General features: G+C 35.1%; 1 protein-coding gene across 3 annotated transcripts in view; it reads right to left on the bottom strand.

Moving 5' to 3' along the window:
* The window catches only part of ripor1 (RHO family interacting cell polarization regulator 1), a 155,517-nt gene that overhangs the window by 1,408 nt on the left and 128,567 nt on the right, over positions 1 to 25,542 (bottom strand). For all 3 annotated transcript variants that reach the window (XM_056478095.1, XM_056478094.1, XM_056478092.1), the window contains exons 11-21: positions 23,969 to 24,117; positions 23,677 to 23,806; positions 17,123 to 18,058; positions 13,814 to 13,956; positions 12,773 to 12,935; positions 10,880 to 11,015; positions 10,569 to 10,730; positions 8,782 to 8,940; positions 5,946 to 6,142; positions 3,634 to 3,717; positions 3,351 to 3,441 (exon numbers count right to left, since the gene is read on the bottom strand). In XM_056478095.1, coding sequence (XP_056334070.1) covers positions 3,351 to 3,441; positions 3,634 to 3,717; positions 5,946 to 6,142; positions 8,782 to 8,940; positions 10,569 to 10,730; positions 10,880 to 11,015; positions 12,773 to 12,935; positions 13,814 to 13,956; positions 17,123 to 18,058; positions 23,677 to 23,806; positions 23,969 to 24,117 — 2,350 coding nt within the window. The remainder of the gene's footprint in view (positions 1 to 3,350; positions 3,442 to 3,633; positions 3,718 to 5,945; positions 6,143 to 8,781; positions 8,941 to 10,568; positions 10,731 to 10,879; positions 11,016 to 12,772; positions 12,936 to 13,813; positions 13,957 to 17,122; positions 18,059 to 23,676; positions 23,807 to 23,968; positions 24,118 to 25,542) is intronic.

Below are 25,542 nucleotides of genomic sequence, written 5' to 3'. Positions count from 1 at the left end.
AAGCAAAACAAAGTCAAACAAAGAAACAGGAGTTTCAGTTTAATGTTGTAAATTACTTGAAGGGAAAATAGGAGTTTTGCATGATTTGTTTTATTTCATGTGTTAAAAAGAACACATTATTGTCACCCGCTGAGACTAAACAACACCTGAGGTTGGCCCACTTGTTTGTACGGTTATGTATGTTTTTGATTGAATATTATATATTATATTAAAGATTATTAGTTTTTTATTATTATTATTCGTTAATATTATTATATTAAAGAATATTAAAGATTATAATTACTTGAATGTATTTGATCAATCTGTTTTCATTGTAATTGGCATGAATACCAGGCCCGTGGCCAGCCTATTGAAATAGGTGGACCTTTTGCAGTTATTTGCCTTATTTTCTGTTAAATTGTAAGTTTTAAATACTGCATTTTAGTGATTTTTAGTATAACTATAACCTATAGATAAATAACAAACCGGCTCGCTCATTTCCTCAGTCAGAATTTGTCGATTTGAATAATTAAAAATTAAATGAAAGCCTTCTTCTGTTGGTTATTTTCACAATTTGATGGCATACAGTCAAAAATGGGACAAAGGAGCCATATTCTGGACCTTGAGGGTCTTTCGAGCCATCCAAATCTCTAGTTACATGCCTGATTACATCTGATTTCATCTTACACCAGGATTATTGTTGTTATTTAAAACCATAAAGAATATAATTACAATGAATGTATTTGATGAATGTGTTTCCATTGTAATTGGCATGATTACTAGGACTGCAGCCAGCCTATTGAAAGAGGTGGTTCTTTATTTCCTCAAAAAAATAGACTTCTTTTGCAATTATTCGCTCTAATTTTCTATTAAATTTTAAGGTTTAAATACTGCATTATAGTGACATTTTAAACACAACTTTTGGCTGGATTAGCTTGTCAGATGGTGATCATAACCACACTTTTTGATGCAACAAAATTATTCCCTGCATTATTGTTATTACATTTTAAGTGCTTCCCAAACTATTTTACCACAAAGTGTTCATTTACAAATGTGAATTTAAACTGTAAGTTATTACAGTTTTATAAATAGTGATGAGTTTAGAATTTTAAATTAAACATTTGACCAAAAATATGAAAATATGCTTGTTTTTGTAATACTAATTTATTATCATCTATCATTTAAAAGAATAGGAATCTGTTCAAATTAAATTCAAAACTATAACCTATAGGAAAATAACAATCAGGCCAGCTCGTTTCCTCAGTCAGAATTTGTCCACATGAATAATTAAAAATTAAATTAGCTTTCTATAGACCATTTCAATGTGGTCATGTCATTGGCCCATGAATATTTCCTGCTTGTTGTTAAACTATTTCAAGAGGCAATTCAATCATAACTAAATGTTAAAACAGCTCTCATAACATTATTTATCAATATGAGGCTCTTTTTTTTGATTCTCGGAAGCCATAGAAATTTAAAAGCGTAAAACTTGAAATAAGTTGGGACCGTTGTTATTGTTTACATCCTTCAAAATGGTCTATCAGTTATTTTCAAATTCTGGACCTTTGTCAGTGAGGGGTGGGTCTTTCAAACCACCAGAACCACCCCCACCCCCCGCTACAGGCCTGATTACCTTCGATTCCATGTAACACCAGGGTTATTGTTGTTAATTAAAACCATTCATTCATTCATTCATTTTCTGTTTGGCTTAGTCCCTTTATTAATCTGGGGTCGCCACAGCGAAATGAACCGCCAACTTATCCAGCACATGTTTTACGCAGCGGATGCCTTTCCAGCCGCAACCCATCTCTGGGAAACATCCATACACACTCATACACTACGGACAATTTAGCCTACCCAATTCACTTATACCGCATGTCTTTGGACTGTGGGGGAAACCGGAGCACCCGGAGGAAACCCACGCAAACAAGGGGAGAATATGCCCTAACCTACAGCGCCACCATGTTGCCGGCTAATTAAAACCATAAAGATCATAATTACTTGAAATGAAGAGAAAAAAAAATGAACTAAAAACGAACACAAGTTTTCAAGGAAATACTTGGCTGTAGTGCTAAAATAAATCTAATATAACATTTTGTGACCCTGAATCACAAAACCAGTCATAAAGTGTCATTTTTTTATTTACTTTATTAGGATAGGACAATATTTTTATTAAAAAAATTGAGGAAATCGTCTTTAAAGGTGTCTAAATTAAGTGCTTACTACTTAGCAATGCACATTACTAATCAAATACTTGGTATTGATACATTTACATTAATTTTAGAAAAACAACATGGAACGTGATCTTGGAATGTGCAACATTGAGGTCAAGGGTCCCATTTAAAATGTCAAAAATATTTAAATGTAAAAATTAATTAAACATAATTAAAAATATTATCAAAAACTATAGTAGAAAATTGAGGATTCAAAACAATGAAATGGACAAATTGTATGATTTCTGCTCATTTTATCATTTTATATATTATTTTATGTATAGTGGCAACACTTTGAAACACATTAATATATGTATACTTAAATGCATGCATATATATTTATTATAAAATGTTTTGAAACTTATGAAACTTTTGATGTGATTTGATAAATTCCCAACATTTAACCATTTCTTATTTTATGTTGATGTGTGTTTAATGGATAAAACATTTAATGATCTTGCACCACCACCTATCAAACAATGTGTGATTGTCTGCAGGGACAATATAAGACAGACTAGGTCATCGGTTAGAGGTGATTATTCAGTTAAACTCAAGAGAACTGGTTTTGGACAATCAGTTTTTTTTCAGTAAGAGCAGCAGAAAGATGGATTTAAAGAGCACCACTTTGAAAAGTTTTAAAACTGTCCTTAAAGTTTGGCTTAAAGAAAATCAAATATGCAACCACTGGTCTGATTTCATTTTATTTACTATGTGTATATTGTACTGTAAGTGTATATTGTACTATTTTTTATATTGTTAAACTTGTTACAACGTCCTGCCCAGGGACTACAGATTAGCTTTATAGCTAACTCTGGCACATGTTGTAAATTGTCCCTGTATAAATAAATAAAAATCGGGACAAATTCAGATAAAGTATTATGCGAAGCCAGAATTTTTCAATAAGGCTTGTTTTTCCCAGAAGTTGTTTTCCTCATGATTTAATTCATTTTGACCATTTTTGAAAACTCATCACATCTATAGAAAAATCACAACATCGACCTATTTTACATCCAAACTGCGAATTTCAAAAGAAGTTGCTCTGATGAAACACACTTGGACTCCATTAATTCAATTCACAGCATTTCTGTTCTTTCACTTTTCCTTTCCATCTTTCCTTCTCAAGTCAATTTCCTGTTGTTTAGTCCACTGCTTGCTTACCTAGCACTAGCAGGGCTTGTTTGGCAGCATCTCTCACATCCTCCTTATCTGTCCGGCACAGATACACCAGCTGCTCGATGCTCTCTTTGGCCTGTGATGCACAAACACAGAAAAGCAGGACACTTCAGTTAAAGTCCTCCGCCACACTAAGATGCTGCTGCATATAATCTGATTGCACATCTAACCCAGCACACGTTGATGTTATGCATGCATGTATATAAGTGAACGGTGTGGGGAAAGAAGAAATGCTGAGCGAGTGCTGTTTAGACGTGCATGAGCTGACCTTCAGACATGCGAGTGCTTTACATCCACACACTCGTGTCTCAATGCTTTCATCCTCCAGTAACTCTAGACAGCTCACCAGCGCCTGACAGAGAGAAAGAGAGAGAGAATAATAATGAGAGACACTGAGTGGATTTAATCATACTCCCCTGTGATTGACAAAAGCATCAGAGCTACTCTTTTGCATTGTAAGGATGCAGCAATGTTAACATTTTGACAATATTTACTTGCATGTTATGGTTATAATCAGTGCTAAATTTGTAAATGGATCATTTCCGGAACAAAACCAGAAAATAAAAGTTACCGTGACCAACATCAACCACATAATTTCAGCTTTCCTGAAATATGATGCTACTAAGCGGATAAAATTTTTTTTTTATCAAACTTCTGAACAGTTTTTAACTATTTTGTGCAATATAACGTTATGGGTCAACAATGGGGAAAAAACAAACAAACAAACATGTAGCATGAAACATCAAAATCCAGTTTACGAACTCCACTGACATTCAGTTCACTATTATGTGCAAAGCGAAAATGATTCCGTCCAATCTTCCAATGAGTCTTCGCTGACGTCCAGCATTCTCCAGCCTCCGGCGCCTACACTGCAGCTCTCCACAAGATGTTTGGCCACATGAGAAATGGTCGTGCCCAACTGAGCCAGGGTTCTCTCAAGGTTTTTTTTTTTTTTTTTCTTTTTTTTTCTTTTTCTCAATGCGCATCGATGGATTACTCTTCAGTGTTTGGACTCTCAGCAGTGAATATTAAAACACATGAACTAAACTGAACTAATCTAAACTGAACTCATCTTAAACTCTGAAAACTGAACTACACTGTTTCAATTCACTATAATCTTCTATGTGAAGCTGCTTCGACACAATGTACATTGTAAAAGCAACAAATAAAGATGAATTGAATTTTCAAGAAGAGCCCACAGATTCTGGCTGACTTGAGATCGCTTTGCTTCTGTCTCCTGCTATCCTGATCTATTCGTGCAGTTTCTTCTTCTCGAGATCTCTTTTGACCAGGCTCATTATCAGATTTACTTTTGGTTTAAAAAAAATAATATATACTTGACTGCCTCTGGCATTTTGAAAATACAAATATTATTTATGTAGGCCGCTATACTATTTTTTATTATTTTTTTCGCTGTTCACTGCACCGAAACAATAATCACTAACCAATGAGAGTGATTGTAAACGTAAGAAAGCTGCTGTTCGAAAGTGACAACCTTTATGTGTGTGCATTCACTCAGACTCATTCACATTTCTCTCAACAACAACAATAATAATACATTTTTACTGAAAAGTTTATATATTAAAATCTTAGTAACTTAGTTAACTATTAGTTACTTTTTTATTGCATGTTTTTATTAACATTTTAACTATTAATCACAAAACACATTGAAACAAACAAACAGACAATGCTCATTTTAACAACTCAATGCTAAAGAAAGACAGAATATATATATATATATATATATATATATATATATATATATATATATATATATATATATATATATATATATATATATATATATTTTTTTTTTTTTTTTTTTTTTTAATCTATTTTAATCACTTTTATTATTTGTTTTTGTTTATATAGTTGATTGCTGTTTATGTAAAGCACTTTAAATTGCCACTGTGTATGAAATGTGCTATATAAATAAACTTGCCTTGCCTATTTAATTTTTTTTTTATATACATTTTTAACTCTCTGTTAATAGATTTAATATCACTGACCATTTACTGTGGTTTTTATTCAAGATTTAAAATGTTTTTACTCAATACTTTTTTTTTAATTTAAGTTTTTTTTTAGATCTAGTCATATTATAAGAATTAAATAATATATTCATATTTCAAGAAGCTAATTAAAAACAATAAATGGTACTTTTGTAACTGAAATATCTGAAATAAAAGTTTATTTTTGCACTAATTCAGATATTTGTGCATTTCAAGTCCTTATTTTTTATGTTTTTAGTTAAATGATCTTTTTAATTTAAATTATAAGTTTTATTGATTGATACAGACACATATTTATATGAGACACATTTTGCTAAAATGTAATTATCATGGAAATCCCATGTGATCACATAGATTATACTTTAATCTGTGATATTACTATTTAGAAAACTATTTTCCCCAAATGTATCCCTAAACTTTTATTATAATTTAAAATGTACAAAACAGTAATGCTAAATACTTTGGACTAGCGATTAATAAATAACCATGAACTTGGAATCTCCTGAAATTCTTCCCTGCAAACCAATCAAAATGTTCACACCCAAAAGAAATAGTCAGCGGCTCCACTTACCCTCTCCCTGTGCCGGGTCTGGTCTGCTAGACTCCTCAGCAGGGAGCTGGCGGCGCTGCACACTTTCCCTCTCGGGTCCCGGAGCAGCAGACTGACCGCCCGCAAACCCTCTCTCTTCAGACTGCACTCCGGGGGCTTCTTCAAACACTTGACCAGAACATCCTGATCGCCAGACTGCAGACACTGAACCAGCCACACTGAAGGAGCAATAGGAGAACATAGACATAAGACACTTCTACATACCAAAATTTGCCCAAAACCTTTGCAATATTTTCAAAATATTGCTTTAAAATCTATTAAGTGTTTACATGAGCTAAGCGTTACATGTCTAAAACTTCCCAAAATTGTGGCGACAGATAAAGGTAGGTTTATTTATATTACAGTCGACGTTTGAGCCATTATTTTTATTGATGGCAAAGAAAGCCCCTTATACTTGGAAGCTGTGATGAATGGAAAAATATACCACACAGTTTTGCAGAGGAATTATGGATTTAGAATTTTCAGATGCCTTTTTTAAGTTTAGCAGTGTTTTATCTGGTCAAGTGGCCTGGTTTACAGAAAAAAACACACATACATTCTTAATAGAATGGTCATGTGACTTTCTAATGTTTCCATTGCATCTTTACTAAATCATGGCACCTACCTCACGCAAGTGCAATTTTGTTTGATTTTTGTTTGCGATATATGGCTGTTTTAGCAAAACTGGCATGTTTCCATTAAGCGTTTCTTTTCAATTCCTAATATGTGTAAATTTGAAGAGCAATGGAAACACAGCTACTGATGAAACAGATACACTGCAGAGTAAAACAGGAGGTGGGGGAGCAAACGAAATCACAACCACAAAGAGGTGCAATGAGGTGATAATAGGGGTATCCATACTACCGTTGCATAATCACTGTTCCTAATGAATGTTAGAGGAGAAACGCCTTGTGCTTATGGCCCATTATTGCTACTTTACAACAATCTGCAGCTGCATACAGTAATGCCCAGACTTTGCCCATTTTCTGAACGTTCTGAATGTATTCTAGTTTTTTTGGTTTTGTTTGCTGCAGTTGATCACATTTTTAAAGGATTTCTCAACGTGTCCCTGCAGGCACATGATATCAGATTGACGTTGTATCCCAATGTTGTGAGACGTTGCATTTTGCTTTGAAATGATTTTGGTTATTGTCCAACGCAACCTAAAAACAACAAAATATCAGCATCTAATAATGTTACAGCTTGGAGTCGTGTGGACGTTCCCACTATGATGTCAATCAGATGTTGGATTTTGGTTGTCATACTTGCCGAATGAATGTCAGTATTTGACGTCTTATTGATGTTGGTTTAAGATGTTAGCTCGACGTTGGATTTTAGTCACTTTCCAACACAACCCAAAATCAACTAAATTTCAACATCATTTCAGGTCGTTAAGGAACGTCAAAATAACATTTCCTTAGATGCTGGCAATCTAAATCGAAGTTAATATTAATGTCTTATGACGTTATGTGTCTGCTGGGGTTCTTCTTAAATTTGGTTATCTTTGTTATTAAAAAAACGGCTGTGTTCAAGATCAGTGTAGTTATTTCTGTTTACTAAATACTGTAACATTAATGGTAAGCTATAACTACTTTTCAAAAATATAAATCACAAAGCATGGGATCTATTGCAGGTAGAAATGCAACGTAATAATATATTGAATATAAATACTCTTTCTTGCATATAATATATATTATAAAATAAAATGTGTGTGTGTGTATGTATATATATATATATATATAATTTATATGCAAGAAAGTGTATTTATTTTCAGTATAATATGAGTGTTTTATTTGTGATATTTATCTTAACCATTTAGATAATATTTATTTCATATGTGTTTATAACAAATATTTAAATATATTATTAAGTTTATGATTGAATCAATAGTATTTGAACATTACATTTTAAAACAATTCTTTATCCATATTGTTTGGAAATAAGTCTCCTATTAGTAAAATAAGTCTCTTAATAGTGTCTTACCTAAGCTACATTTAAATGATGAAGTCAATATTGTGACAATATTATGAAATATTAGTACAGTTAAAATTTTTTTGAATTATTTTATATCTATGTCTTTATAATTTATGGTAGTCAGTGGTTAGAGGATTCCAGCATTTTCAAAACATCTTTTATGTTTAAAAGAAAAAGGGAAGGTATGGAACCACTTGTGAGAGAGTAAATAGTAAGTAAATTTTCATTTTAAGGTACACTATCCCTTTAAGTGTTAAAAACATTCAAGAAAGAAGATAGTTAAGTGTTAAAATTGAAATAAAAATGCAAATTTTGGATAAAAGTCTAAAAAGAAATAAAATGATTAAAAATGTATAATGACTAATATATATATATATATATATATATATATATATATATATATATATATACACACATATATATATATATATATATATATATATATATATATATATATATATATATATATATATATATATATATACACACACATATATATACATACACATATATATATATATATATATATATACACATATATATATATATACACACATATATATATATATATATACATATATATATATATATATATATATATATATATATATATATATATATATATATATATATATATATATATATATATATATATATATATATAAAAGAAAGAAAGAAAGAAAGAAAGAAAGGAAGTGTTGTGCAAGCATTAAGAAGCAAATTTGTGAATACAAATTTATTTCTACAATGTTATGAAGCAAATAAAAAACTCCTTTCGTGTTTGTGACTGTGCTGTAAATTGCTGTCCATATGAAAAGCCGCTCTTAATGGCCCTCTTATCTACCTTCTTCAGCCAACTCAGGAATGTGTGTGTCCAAGTCATTCACTCCCTCTGCCTCCAGGTAGCTCCAAAACTGGAAGAGGGTGAGAGTCTCTTTGGACGTGCTTCCTGCACGCCTGGGCAGCTTCCTCTCCAGGATCCTCTCCAGCAGACGCAGAAACACTAACAACACAGACGGACAGTCAAAATTAGGTATGTCAGCTTTGCGATTAATCGTTAACCTTAATAATGCATAATGTGGCAGACTGTCAGGATGTGCAAATAACACTAAAAACACAAGCCTCTGCACTCAAAAGAATGTTTAGTTTCTCTGTAAATACAAGTCTAGAACTGTGAAATGAATCAATGATTGACCATTTAATAATTAAATTGAATGATTAATATTCAACATGTCAAAAGCGTTGACTCAGATGTTCACACTGGCAGCTAAGGTTAATGTGTGTCCATGTGATGAGTAAATAGTTTTGTTATCTAAGTGTTAATTTCTATATCTATAATATAGTGCACATGTGAAAAGCTCAATGTTTACACATTACTAGGTGCTGGAGTCTATGGAAATGTGTGTACATACATATATTTATTCAGTTTTTATATTAATTTCACTATAATTATTTACTAATATTCAAATGTTTACATGATTTATGTATCTATACAATACAGATTGTACTGTAATATCCTTTGTCTTTTAGCAGATATATTATATGAGAGACTTACTTTGTTTACCATACATGTATTACATGTTCAAGTGCTAAATGTACAGGTTGAGTCAGACAATTGCTAATTATTTTATTAATAAGATTACTAACCATTTGATAATGCTGTCCACAGTGGAAAAGTGGCATGACACAGAGGTTATGAATGAATATGAATGAAATGTAAGATCCTTATCACAATTTTAGTCTCATTTATAATCATTAACATTTACATCATATTTGGACAAATGAAAGAACAGGAACTAGAACCAAAATTAATATATAAAAAATCACTGTTGAAGCATCAAGTATTAGGAGTGGCATAACACGAATACAAGAAAAATAGACAGTATTTAAGAGCTAGAACACAATACTTCTGTGAATGTAAAACTCTTTAAACACATAATCTGCATTTGCCTCAAAACTATGCATAATACTGACATCCATGCTAAACTGACCATCGATAAGGTGTATTAATTATGTGATGGAAATTTTATAATATTGATGATCATATATTGATGATTGACATTTATATATTGATGATTGATTAAGGTTAGTAAAGATCAAATGCATTATTATCAGTGAGCTATTACTGCCATGTGTATTCTGCAAAGAAATTCTTATCTAAAACACTGTACATTGTCTTTAAAAATGCCTGAGAGTCCATCATTGGAATTCTTTTGCTCACAGAGGCTGTCTGTGTATAAACCGATCATTCACCAAAGAATTCAAGCAACTAAAAGACAAATTTAGTCTGACTTTATTCAATTTCAGTCTTCACTTTTAAAATATAGTCCTTGTGAACAGGAAGAAAATAATTTGCCATTACAATTACAAAGATTATTGACAAATCAATCAATAACTGATTAAGCACCAGCATCAAACGACAATATGATTTAGTCTACAGAAACACCCGGTGTCATCAAAATCAATCACTAGCAGGAGATTAAAAACCTCCAGGAGGTGAAATACAGGAAGTTATGAGTAATGTTGTAATTCATGTTGATTAATGAATTGTGCAGCCATTTTAATTTAGAAATCAATCCCCCACTTTTAGTGCTTGTTCATGCATTCACACAGACACACACACACATTTACCTGCATCACTGAATCCAGCACATCTCTCAGGGAGTCTGCTAGCGTAAGCCTCACTGAGCGCCTGTAAGAAGGCCTCAGCGGAGGAGCTGTAGACACCGCAGCCATCCGTACACTGACGCCACAGCAACACGGCCCCCTGACACTGATCTAACTGAGGAACAACTGCACCAGGAAAAACAATGATCTCATGTAAGAACTGTGAGAAAACAGTATATGCACATTTGAAGGGAAATAAGGCTGCATAAGATGTGACTGAAACACAACAAATGTAGATTGAAGTAATATAGTGGTTCGATATGAAAGGGTCTCACCTTCTTCTGGTTGGACGTCTGCACCCCTAGAGTCCTTCACGGCCCACCGTATGAGCTCCAGGACTCTTGCTTCTCTGAGAAGTCGGTCCAGAGCATACATTTCCCCACAGCGCAGAGGCCCGAAGGTGCCTAGTCTCTGTTAACAAGAACACAAGACGATATCTGAATGAGGGTGAACAGGCAGTTAAAAGGAACGCAAGACATTTGTATCCAGTCTAATGGAAAAATGCAAAAGAATGTGGTACTATCTATTTTATGTCAAATAAATCTAACTCATGACAAAAATAAAAATCTGGAACTATTATGACTATGATTTGTATTTTGTATTTTATTTTTATTTTTTATACATTTTTAGCTTTAAATTGTTGTTTGTAATAATTGTATGCAATACTTCTACTTTGTAAGAATACTTCTGTTGGCTATAATGCATTTTCACATTTAAACAAAATAAAATAATGATGTAACCAAAATCTCTTGAATAAAAAATATATTAAAAAGGTTTTACACTGACATTTTCTCTAAAAAACTTCCTTGGTTGTTCATAATGTTTCACAAATCTGTTTAATGTAATTGAACAATGTTTAACATAATAATACAGTAAGACTGCATTCATTGGGTCAAAATACGGTAAAACAGCAATATTTTGAAATATTAATATGATGTAAAATATAACTATGATGTAAAATTTTAAAATATTACTATGATAAAAATAACGTTTTTCCCCACAGTGGAATGAACCACCAACTTATCCAGCATATGTTTTGCGCAGCGGAAGCCCTTCCAGCTGCAACCCATCACTGGAAAACACCCATACACTTTCATTCATACCCATACACTATGGACAATTTTAGCTAACCCAATTCACCTATACCACATGTCTTTGGACTGTGGGGGAAACCGGAGCACCTGGAGGAAACCCACACAAACACGAGGAGAACATGCAAACTCCACACAGAAATGCCAATTGACCCAGCCGAGGCTCGAACCAGTAACCTTCTTGTTGTGAGGCAACAGTGCTAACCACTGCACCACCCTATATTATATTATATTATATTATATTATATTATATTATATTATATTATATTATATTATATTATAACAGATTTTCAATTTACATTTTGCCACAACTTCAGAAAATATAATATTAGTAGTAGTATTTACAATAACAGCAAAATTAATAATAACTATTATTATCATCATTAATATTTCTTAGTAAAATGACTAATGTTTATGATTTTTGTTGGCTTTTTGTTTTTAAATGTTCCACAGAGCTTTTATTTTGGCAGAAATTTTAGGAAAACTGAACCATTTTAAAACGCTTCTCTTTTGTCATCCTTGAAAAGTTTATAATATATATTTTTTAAATATGAACATTTAAATGTATTTATGTATGTATTATATCATCTTTGCATCAAATTACAAAAAAATACAGCTTGTGTGAGACATTTGAAATTCAGAGTATATGGGCTGGACGGTAAATTTGACGTTGTTCTGTCTCCTGGCTGCTGTTATCAGTCTCACGCAGTTCTTTATCCTTTTTCCTGAAATTCTTGATAACACCATTGTGGAGTTTTTCTTTTATTATTTGAGCAAATTGGATTGTAAAAATTTTTTTAAGTGTTGTACTCTCACATTCAAGTTGTACAAGTTCACATTCATGCACCCAACTATGACAACTTCCGCTACTGAGAAACACGGAAATGTGAAAAGGGCCCATTGAGATACTAAGACATACTTCAATTTTTAGATTTGCTTTTAAAATTATGATTTTTTTGGTAGAATAACTAACACAATTGTAAAAATATATATATTCACTCATTCTGATTATTTTACACATGCGTGTCAGAACAAATGTCCACGCAAAGTACTCCAAGACAACGACAGTAAACTGACCAGCAGCTGTGAGCTGCAGTACTTGAGATGAACCAGTAGGGTCTGATCTAGAGCTGGGCAGCTTGTACTGAGAGGACCTGAAGGAGTGTCCCAACATCTGGCCTCACAGCCCTCGTCCTCTCCTGCACTCTCCACAGCTGCGGGACGCTCCTTTGTGCTGCTTCTGTCACAACACACACGAACAAACAAATGTCAGATAACAGGAGAAGCAAAACAGCAACGCAACAATATATTTACAGAAAAAGAGAAAAACCGAACAGTTGCCAAATCTAGCATTTGCCCTTTAAGACACTAGGTGGCAGTAGAGTCACGCAGAAGCTCTTTATTTTGACTGGAAATGTTGGTTAAACGTGACTAGAATCACCACAGGGTAAAAAAAATATCTATGGCCATTTGTACTTAACAGTTTTTCAGTAAAATATCCATGTCTCCAGTCACTGACGTTTACCAAAATACCACCAAAAATAACAAAATACCAAAAATATTGTTGGTATATAATATATAATGTACCAATAAATATAATGTTGCCCTGCTTTTTAAAATATTTTGAATAAAACCAGACTACAAACACATGATGTATATACCTATAAGCTCCAGCAGGTCCAATATACCTATACAATGCCTTTATGTTTCCCTTCATTTCTTCACTGCTTATGTTTTAGCTCTCCATGTTGCTAGGCAACTTCTTTCACCCAGAGATTGTGGTAATAATTTTTAGTCACAATGAATAAAAGGTGGCAATTTATGAATGGCATGAAACAGGTATTAGAGGTAAACGACATGAGTGATGATGAGTTGAGTCTGAGGACTATTGTGTTCTGAGTTTGTGCTCAGTATCATAGTTAAGGACTAAAAATAATAATGGCAGGACTCTAGACATTACACTTTAAAAAGACAGTGGTATAATACAGTGACATCATATATTTCTTAGCCATATGAAAACAGTTGTATATTTAAACCGCTGGTGGTTTTAGGCATAGAACACCCCTGGCCGATATAGTGTTAAAAACAGCATTTGACAGCAGATTCTCCAGTTCTGACCTGTCTGACACACTCTGTTTCTCTCCATCTTCCTCCTCATCCTCCTCTTCTTCCTCCAGGTCTGATGTGTTGAGGAAGTCAAAGCTTCCCAGAGCTGTTTCAACCGTCAAACTGACACTGGAGGAGCGACTGCGACTCCGCGTCTGCAGGTAAACAAGCAGAACAGTAATCTATCATTCTCTCTCACTCTATCTTAAAGTGTAAAATATATCAAATGATCATTAGTCAACATCAAAAATATCAAATTGAAACCCCAACAGAAAAAATATGTTAATAATAGTTGATTGGGGTGAGCAGGGAAGATAATTTGCCATATGTAACTTGAGGTAAACAAACACTGCTGAGTATTATGTTTAATGCACGTTTAAGCATCATGTCTTATCAGTCAGCTCCTAATGTGATTTCTTTTGAGTGAAAGAATAGCAATATACTTTATTAAACATCTGTATAAGTAGAAATTGATATTAATTATTGGCTGTGTTTACATTTCCATTGTCGCTTCAAAATACAACACAATACATCTCGTTTCTTTTGTTGAGTTTAATAATAATTTATTAAAAATTATTTATATTATTTATATTTATATTAAAATTATAGGCAGCACGGTGGAGCAGTGGGCAGCACAATCGCCTCACAGCAAGAAGGTCGCTGGTTCGAGCCACGCCTGTTTCAGTTTGCATGTTCTGCCTGTGTTCACATGGGTTTTCTCCGGGCGCTCCGGTTTCCCCCATAAGTCCAAAAACATGTGGTATAGGTTAATTGAATGAGGTACATAGTCCGTAACGTATGTGTGTAAATGAGTTTGTATGGATGTTTTCCAGTGATGGACTGCGGCTGGAAGGCCATCCGCTGCATAAAACATATGCTGCATAAGTTGGCAATTCATTCCGCTGTGGCGACCCCGGATTAATAAAAGGACTAATCCGATAGGAAAATAAATGACTAAAGTATAGCCACCAAAGGCTACTGTGATATAATCGCTAACTAAACTTGTCTGTGAAGTAACGCCTAGTCTTTATTCTGAAACTCCTTACACTCCACCACTACTGAAAGTGCAATACTGCAAAGGCAATGTTTGCTCTTTACAAACTGGGGAACAATCTAACTGTTAATCAACAACCTGACAAAAATGTTGTCAATAAAAGTTTCATTTATAAAACCCTGGAACATTCAAAAGGCCAATTCTGGAAAAAGACACACTGTTTAGTCTGTGACTAAGCAGGATGAAGCAGTTAATAGTGAATGCATTGGGTGAGTCTTTGAGGAACTCTATTGTTCTACAGATGAAGACCAAAGCCTCTGGACCCAAATCCGGATCTGTGACTTTGATGGTTATCATGAGTCTTGGATTTTAGGAACACCCAATGGCTTCTGCACCCAAAACAAAAGGAATCTAACATCTCAGGAAGAGCTACGCCCGGAATCAGTGAAGCCCTCCTGCATGCTGGACAGGACAGAACAAAACTTAACTTTCAACTTCCTTGACCTGCTCCAACTCAAAAAAAGCTTTCAAATACTGATCTGATATGGCGATCTAGATTTATCTTACGAGTTGTGAAGGTAGAGGTGCATACTGAGTCAAAGAGGCACAACAGATGGGTCAAGTTAAAGTAAGAAAAATAACATGTGGTGTCTAACTATCCAATAATATAAAAAAAAAACTTCAAAACATGAACAATTACAAATGTTAATACACAGCTTGCATGCATACACATTAAAATGTAAGTCTATATTAGAGCTGAAGATCTTTGCCCAAACCGAAGGAACCCAAGACGGGTTCTGGTTTAATTTTTATCATTTTAGATGGGGGCGGCCTGGCTCGGGCTTCCGCTCCGGCTTTCACGGTAAATGAACAGTCATGTGATGCATTCAATTAGCACAAGAAAGTAATCAAATCATTTGTTACAACATCAAAACCCATCCCTGCAAAGGTGAAACAAATGATGACAGAGAAGTCAAAAAGAGTGAGTTTTGCGGAGTGGGAAAATGTACAGAAAGCTGACAGGGAAAATGACGAGGTCACTAGCTACATTGAAACCGCTGTCATGGAAAATAAAATGGTTCTTAGCTGGTGGAAGATGAACAATCAATCCTACTCAAAAACTGCTAAATTAGCCAGATCAGTAGTGCATCCCGGCCAGTAGCAGCAGGAGTGAAAGGGTATTTAGTGCTTGAGGACACCCCATCAGTGAGCGAAGGATCATGCCAAAGCCATTTACAGTGGATTCCATAGTGTTCCTCCACAAAAACACGCTTACAAAGCCTAATATTGGTGAGTAAAGGATTTTCAAATTATAACTAAAACTTAACTAAATCATAAATGCATAATGTAGACAGGATATATAGGCTAATGTTGACCTTATTCTTTTATTATTCAGCTTCACTGTCGCCTTAAGGCAGGATTGTGAAAAAAGTGGTGAAACAAATCCCGCCAAGCCTTTATCTTAATTTTGTTATTGCTAAATAACCATCAAAATTTAGAATTTTAAATTAATTTGTTAAGAAATACTTTATTTTATTGGTATGTTGGCCAATTTAACGGCTAAGTGTATACCTAGGCCTATTTAGACTGCTGAGATGTTACAATGTTACGGAGGACTTATTTTATTTCTTTGTTCCAACTTCTAAGCATAAATTTAGTTAAAACGCATATAAAGGACTCATTCTTGAGAAGAGCTGTGTGCATGTACATATTTGAATAATGTCTAAATATAAACGGGTTCGGGTTTTTAAAAAGCTGTCAATCAGAATGTACTTGTCTGGCTCGGGCCTAACTTTTATGGCCCGATTACAGCTCTAGTCTATATAGTAGTCAACATTGGAAGTGGATCAAAACCTTTAATCGAAGTTATCCTAAATCTATTGATCAACACTCTTTCTTGTCTTAGGATGATTTTAATACTCTTTTTTTGATCCACTAACTATGAACACATTGTTATTAATGTGTTAGACGAGTAGACAGAAAGATGTACAGATAGGTAGACTTTTTCCAGAAAATAACAAAAAATTGGGGTTATTTTACTTACTGATTATGTAACTATTCTGAAGTTGTTATTGTGTTGTTTAAAAATATATGGAAATAATAAAAATAATAATGGGATTTTCTTCATTATTAAATCTGGATGTCAGGAGAGCTTTAATCAACCTTACAATCTATGCCTAATCCATTTCATAACAAAAATTTAAAAACAGAGAATATAATAATAAACTCTAAGAATTACACCAAAAAACAAAACACAATACAATCATGCCACTGACCCTAACCCACAATAGCAAACCCACAACCAAATAACAAGACACTACACTCACCGTGAGCGTCTCCTCCAGCATCTTCAGCTCCTGCTCGAGAACCTGTAGTTCAGGGAACTGGCCTCTATAGTCATCAAGAGAGGATAAAACGCCACTAAGGGCCTCCTCCAGACCATTGTCCACCGACTGTCCCTCCAAACCACCCACAGATCTGGTGTCCACCAAAGAGCCAGACTTCTCCGCCAGCAGATTGTCTGTTTGTGTCTTTGTGTGTTGTGGCTCATGAGAGGAATCAGTTCTACAATCCCCATTGTCCGTCTGCTGGGACAAAGCATTGTGGGCAGAGTCTTTATCTCCACAGGTGAGCTCTGAAGCTTTCTCAGCAGCCGACTCACGAACTGCGCTTTCAGCAGGAGAGTGACATTCTGAACAGTTCATTGGCTCAGCAGGACATGATGGCTCATTCGTTGAGGGATCAGGAATGAGGCAGGTCTCCTGAGTGTCTGGTACAACAAAACACAGTTCTGCTCTGTGAGGAGCATCCATGGAAATGTCACTTTCTAATACCGAAGAGACCGTTGAAGTCACTTCGTCAGATTCCCCTGTCAATCTGTCTGTCAAAACACCATCTGCGCTGATCTCGCTAATATGGCTAAGCGAGTGAGAGTAGCGAGGATGGCCATTGGGCACTTCCGGTTTTGCAGGAGCCTCTGTTGTGACTCTTATGGTGGCTGCTGGTTTCTTCAGATCCTCTTCTTCTTCCTCGTCCTCTTCTTTCTGATTGGCCAGCCGGGAGGGAGTAGAGGTGGCTGATTCGCGAGGTGCAAATGAGATTTCGATGGCAGGAGGAGCAGCTTGTACCTCAGGCTGAACTAAGTTCTTGTGAGCGTGACGCATTGCTAAGGAAAGCTGAGGACTGGACGAGTCGTCTGAGGATTCAGAGGAGTTTGACCAGGCTGTCCCATTCTCCATGTCTTCTTGTCTCCTCAACATGTTCTAGTGAGGACAAAAGAGATTGTGAGAAGTACAACTAACGATTATGATTGCTGAAGGAAAGGCTCTTTCACATCACTTGTATTAATGTTAGTCAAAACAACAGACTTTTGACCAAATTGTCAAAAAGCAGAAATCTGGGGGTGGTAATATTGTTTATGTGGTCAGACTTTACAATAAGGTTCATTAGTTAATGTTAATTAGTGCATTTACTAACATGAACAAACAATGAACAATACATTTACTACAGTATTTGCTCATGTTAGTTAACGTTGGTTAATAAAAATACAGTTGCTATAAATACACATTGTTAGTTCATGTTAACTCACGGTACATTATCTAATGTTAACACGCATAGACTAATAATGCATTAGTAAATGTTCAATTATGATTAATAAAGGCTATACAAGTATTGTTCATGATTAGTTCATGTTGGTAAATGCATTAACCTTATTGTAAGAGTGTTATGCTTTATTAATTGTTTCTATAAAAAGTCTGGTACAACAGCTATGGCGAAAAATTGCTCGAAAAATTCAGCAAATTTCAAAATGCATTGCTATTCTCTCTTGAATTGATTCAGAACTTGACCCTCAGTTTTTATCACTAGATGGCGCTATATGCTTTATAAACAGCCATACTCTGCTTGCATCCAATTCCTCACAAGTACATGTATCCAAACACCTCAACCCAAAATAATGATTAATAAAATTAGTAAAGGTTTAAGCAAATTAGAAGAGTGTTTATAGTTAGCTGTTTACATTAATTTGATGACATAAAAAACAAAGTACATAAGCACTCTTCCTCGTGAGCATTTGAGAGTATTATTAAAAAACTAGCCTACAGCCCCATTTACTGTGCATTGATTCAAAGATTATAGAAAACACAAGTAGGCATGGGACGATACCATTTTTAAGGTATACCGCGGTTTGGAAAAGTCAAGGTTTTAAAACCACAAAAATGTTCTGCTATACCGTTGCTATAGTATATGTAAGATTTTTTATTTACATTTTTTTTTTGTTTTTTAGGACAACAGTATCTCTAGCAGAAAAGATACCCAAAGATGCGTTTTAAATTGTAAAGAAATCTGTGTTTTAGAAACAAAAAGAAGACAGCAGAAGTCGATGATTTATTTTAAATTATTTAGCCCGACATGTTTACTGTTTCAAAATATTATAGATGCTTCTCAAAATAAAACATATTGTGTTCAACAGGGGAAAAGTTTTTGTTTTTACCCAGACATTTAAAATAAACACATTTTGAAGTGTTTACTTGTATTAAATTGGAAAAGATTAGACTATCACTTACTGGTTCTTTAAAGACCTTTGACAAGTTGTGGCGCCCCTTTTTAGATTATCTACTAGCAAACTCTCTTGATTCTTAAACTGAGCAATAACATAGGAATAAAAACATATTTATTATTTATTTTCATCTTATTTAGTTATTTATTTTATATATATATATATATATATATATATATATATATATATATATATATATATATATATATATATATATATATATATATATATATATATATATATTTTTTTTTTTTTTTTTTTTAACCTTTTTATCATTATGGTTAATTATTAATTTTATTTATTATTATTATTATTTTATTTTTTTGTTTTGCTTTTTTCTTAATGAGAAGTCTGTTGAGGGAGGGAAATGTTGAGGGAGGGAAATGTTCAACTGGGGTTGGGGTAGGGTAAACACTAACATGGATTGATAATTATAAAATGTCTGTTATGGTTGATATTCCATGTAAAAACCTAATAAAAGAAATTTGAAATAAAATAAACACATTTTTAGCACAGTAATCAATACCGTGATAGTTTGATATTTTTATTCAAGGTTAACATACCATCAAAAACTTATACCGACTCATGCCTATACACAAGACATGGCACTCGTATAGTTTTGAAGGGGGAAAACAAAGTGAAAATGAAATGAAGTGAAATGAAATAAAGTCCTGTCTTCTAGTACAACAGTCAATCAATGATCGCTATTTCGTTGCCTTGTACTTGTACATGTGTGATGACAATAAATTGAATCTAATCTAATCTAAATCTATAGACTGATGATTTTCTGGGGGAGGGGCTCAGACCAGACGTCAGTTTCTGCAGATTTGTGTGATTCGAGTGTTTAGAAATAAAACTAGAGACAGTTGTTGTTTAATTTTATTGGTGATTGTTAATATGAAATTCAATCGTAAGCTTGGCAAGCCATTTTGAAAAATATAATGTTTCCCCATTCAAACAGAATGTCTGAACATACTGCCCAAGAGATGCTTCAAAGATGGCCGCCAAGTGAAATGACTTGCCTCAAAAAGACTTTGATTGGTGCAAGAGAGATTAGCGAGGCATTTTGAAAATCTCCGAATTGATGCAGAATTGATTAATCGAACGATTTTTCAGCACAAAATGCATAGAATACATATTTTTGATATAAAAAAACAGTAAACTATTAATTTGAAGGACTTTCTATTTTTACATTTTCTGAATTTTAGATCTAGTAATTTTGATATTATTGTCGTTTTCCATTTTTTATGTGTACATATAGTTTATTTTTTAGTTTTAATTTTAGTCATAGCTTATTTTTAGGTTACAAAAATAACTTTGACACAGATTTCTGTCTTTCCTTCAAATCAAATATGCACCTATTATCAACAAAGAAAATAGCTGCCAGAGAGGTCACAAAGATAAGTGAACAGCTGTTCCATAAAGAGACTTTCTATTTTCATAAACAGTCATGATGCTTGTGTTGAAGCCCTGATGGAGTCATGTGAAAGTCCAATGTTTCATTCACTAATACATGTAGACTACAAGCAGACAGCAGGTCGGTTTCTAGAGGGCTAAAAGAGTACAGTAGGATGACAGAAGTGTGTTCTCCGTCACTCAGCATTAGTGTGTATCTTTGTTCACAAAGCGTCGTTACAGTGGAGAGTGGACTGGCGTCAGGCCCAGTGCACAAACACACTCCCCGTTCCCTCTAATTAACTCTCTGCCTCGCCAGACTAATGTGACCACCCTTCAAAACAACAGCACCATCAATGAATGCATTATTGACGGCAATGGATGCTATGATTGTCACTCACAGTCGGACAGACAATGACTAACATGCACAAGAATCCTATTTGCTCTATTTAATTAAAGACAAGTGACAGAAACTACGGGACATCATCACTACAACAGCTATCATTTTCTAGATAGAGGACAGAGACTACTAATTAACACCATACAAACCTGTTTGTCACACATTTTTAGTCAACTATTGGCTATTTCCAACTAGCGCTACAGGTTGAGCGCACTTACATGACTGGAAAGCAGAGCCGAGCCGAGGCGAACAGAAGTGACGTCAGTATATGAGCAGCTTTGAGTCAGTTTCTCTGTCAGTGTGTCTCTGAACACATCCAGTAAGGACCAGCGCTGTTTGGACATCAGGCTACGTGGAGCTGTCTGCATGCAGTTAGCGGAACAATATGAGCATGCTAACGCTAAATCTCTTTTCTCCTCAGGTAATCTGACCCAGCAAAATTATGAGCTAGCCAAACTTAATCGGTTTTATCGAACTGGTCTAAAATGCAGACACTACGTTACTGTGACCACACGAGATGAAGATGCTTCTGAGAAATGGCTACTATTAAGTCCTCGAGGAGAGCCTGCTGTGCTAATTTCAATCTTCAGAGGGTCTGGAGAACTGTGAGATCTCCATTAGGACGGGGGAGAGAGAATTGCGGTTTATCGACATTATGGCGGTATGCACTTTGCAGAAATGCCTCGTTTGAATCAATTCAGATTAAATAAATTATGCTCCAACATCAAAGAAGCAAAATAGATGAATTATGGCAGCTGAGTTAAGGTAGGGTTTCAAAGAAGAAAAAATATAGCTTCTGGAAAGGGTTTAACATGTTTAAATGTAGCTTTTAAATATATTTAATAAATATACTAAATATAGCTAAATATGATTTAAATATCTATATTAAAATATAAAACCAAAGAAACTGATAAGTATAGTTTTCTGAGATAATCTGTTAATTTACAGACCCTCAGACCATCTAAGAAATACACTCATCGGCCACTTTATTAGGTACACCTTACTTGTACCGGGTTGGCCCCCCTTTTGCCTTCAGAACTGCCTTAATCCTTCATGGCAGAGATTCAACAAGATACTGCAAATATTCCTCAGAGAGCTTGATCCATATTGACATGATTGCATCACACAGTTGCTGCAGATTTGTCGGCTGTCGAATCTTTGTCGAATCTCCCGTTCCATCACATCCAAAAAGTGCTCTATTGGATTGAGATCTGGTGACTGTGGAGGCCATTTAAGTACAGTGAACTTATTGTCATGTTCAAGAAATTAGTCTGAGATTATTCATGCTTTATGACATGAAGCGTTATCCTGCATGGTCAACAATAATACTCAGGTAGGCTGTGGTGTTGACCAGTGCTCAGTTGGTACTAATGGGCCCAAAGTATGCCAATATTCCCCACACCATTACACCACCATTAGAAGCCTGAACCATTGATGCAAGGCAGGTTGGATCCATGCTTTCATGTTGTTGATGCAAAATTCTGATTCTACCATCCGAATGTCGCAGCAGATATCAAGACTCATCAGACCAGGCAATGTTTTTCCAATCTTCTATTGTCCAATTTTGGTGAGCCAATGCGAATTGTAACCTTAATTTCTTGTTTTTGGCTGACTGGAGTGGTACCCAGTGTGGTCTTCTGCTGCTGTAGCCCATCCACCTCAAGTTTTGACATGTTGTGCATTCAGAGATGCTCCTCTGCATACTGTACCTCGTTTGTAACGAGTGATTATTTAAGTTACTGTTGCCTTTCTATCAGCATGAACCAGTCTGGCCATTCTCCTCTGACCTCTGGCATTAACAAGGCATTTGCGCCCACAGAACTGCCGCTTATTGGATAGTTTCTCTTTTTCGGACCATTCTCTGTAAACCCTAGAGATAGTTGTGCATGAAAATCCCAGTAGATCAGGAGTTTCTGTAATACTCAGACCAGCCCGTCTTTTACCAACAACCATGCCACGTTCAGTAACTTAAATCACCTTTCTACCCCATTCTGATTCTCGGTTTGAACTGCAGCAGATCGTCTTGATCACGTCTACATACCTAAATGCATTGAGTTGCTTCCATGTGATTGGCAGATAAGAAATTTGCGTTAAGTAATTGGACAGGTGTACCTAATAAAGTGGCCAGTGATTGTAGATGCTTTTTTTTTTTTTAGTAAAAGATTAAAGTAGATTTAGGGCTGAAACTGTGACTGAAAACTACCAACACTTTGCTGAAAACCATGCTTAAAACTACCAACACTTTCAGAGTAAAAAAAAATTAGAGGCAAACCAAAAGTAATGGATCCTGAAGATATAGAGAGATCTTGTGAATCAAAATGATACATCTGTCCAAGAAACTGAACATAATTTACATCATTACAATATTACCTTAAATCCACAGCAAACAGTTTTTAACAGTTTGAAGCACAACTTGAGCAACTCGAAGGTGAGTAATGACATAATTCTGGCACTCAATTTTTTTGAGTAAACTATTCCTTTTAAGGCATTGAGATGAAAAGCTAAATGCAGTGAATGAACACACTCACATAGAAGGCCTGCTCTCGTAGAGAAGGAGTGTCTGGAGGACTCTGGTTGTAGGTAGAGAAGCGTTTGTTGACAGTAGGAGCTTTGTTCACGGTGCTGGCTGAAGACGACTGATCATCTTTGTCAAATGGACTAGAGAAGACAAGAGATTCATGTTAGCAGTGCGTTCAGTGAAATCAAATAAAATGATAATTTAATAAAAAGTATAAATCAAATAATATTAAATTAAATCGAATCAGTTGTCAAATTGAATGATTTTAGCACATTCTTAAAATGCGTTGTGATTGAACTTACTTCCAGGAGACCTCTAGACTGAGTTTGATGGTGCCCAGGTCATTAATATCCACAGCTACTGTTTGTGGCAGTGCTGCAAACAAGTCCTTCGTCTCACACGAGACACTTCCCACTACCACATGATTGGCCAGACTCTTTAGCTCCGTCACCTTGACAAACACATACGAGAAGTTCATTTAAGGAGGATTCTACACCATCAGTTTACTGACCACCACAATGTCTCAAGCTCATGATAATATTATTACACACAACAGCTTTGAGATCACATTTAATATAACGTTCCTTCTAAACCCCTATCTGAAAGACTACTCTGATTGGTCAATTGGCTGAGTAGTCTGCTGCAGAAGTGGAATGTGACCACTTATTCAACTAATTTAGTTAAGTAGATTTTTTAAGTAGCCGGCAGCTAGCTCTTAGCACCTCTCACATTGTCGCCCACTGAAGCTAGGCAGGGCTGTGCCTGGTCAGTACCTGGATGGGAGACCACATGGGAAAGCTAGAATGCTGCTGGAAGTGGTGTTAGTGAGACCAGCAGGGGGCGCTCAATCTGCGGTCTGTGTGGGTCCTAACGCCCCATTATATTGATGGGGACTCTATACTGCTTAGTGAGCGTTGTCTTTCGGACTGGTCGGTTTAACTGGTCTCTGTCCATCATGGCCTCCTAACCATCCTCATATCATAATTGGCTTCATCACTCTCCTCTCCACTAACTAGCTGGTTTGTGGTGTGAGGTCTATAATATATGGCTGCCGTTGTGTCATTCAGGTGGATGCTGCACACTGGTGGTGGATGAGGGGAATCCCTCCACAATGTGTAAAGCCCTTTGAGTGTCCAGAAAAGTGCTATATAAATGTAAGCAATTATTAATTCCTTAATATTATTAATAAGTATCTGTGCGTTATTCAAGCATTTTTATTTTAGTATTTTACTGAACAGTAAAAGGTTATTCTGAAAGGAAGATATCATCGTAAAAAAGATAGTGGTGTTTGATTCGTGATTGGTTGAATTGGTTCACAAATTATGTGAATTGAACTGATCCAATCACATCTGTTCTCAATGATTCAGAGTGGATCTCCAGCTAACAACTCATGATTCAAATGATTCAAACAGAGTGTCGCTGCATTCCAAACAAGATGTATTGCCCTTCAAGTCAAAAAAACATGGCTCTCATATTGAAGTATCCCTTCCAAACCGAAGTGTTCAAAACTAGCCACCTCGAAGAACCCTTTAGAATGGAGTTTGAAAAATACAACTGATTGACACTTTGGAAAATTATTGTTTGAGCAGGCAAGCTGTTTGGGGTCACACACTTCACTCAATTCAACTCAATCCCTATGCCCTAATCCCACCAGAGGGACCCTTGGAAGGGATTAGGTCATAGGAATGAGCCTTTCAGATTATAATCCACCCTAAATTTATGGCCCGTTTCCACTGAGTGGTGCAGTACGGTTTGGTACGCTTTTTTGTGGCCGTTTCCAAGGTCAAAGGGTACCTATAAGCGAACCATACCACTTTTTGGTTACCTTTGCAAAGGGGCACCTAGCATGAAAAAAGGTACCAAAAGGCAGAGCTAG

The sequence above is a fragment of the Danio aesculapii genome, chromosome 18 (genome assembly GCF_903798145.1).
Source record: "Danio aesculapii chromosome 18, fDanAes4.1, whole genome shotgun sequence".
Taxonomy (NCBI): Eukaryota; Metazoa; Chordata; class Actinopteri; order Cypriniformes; family Danionidae; genus Danio; species Danio aesculapii.
This window is presented reverse-complemented; position numbering and strand designations above follow the sequence as displayed.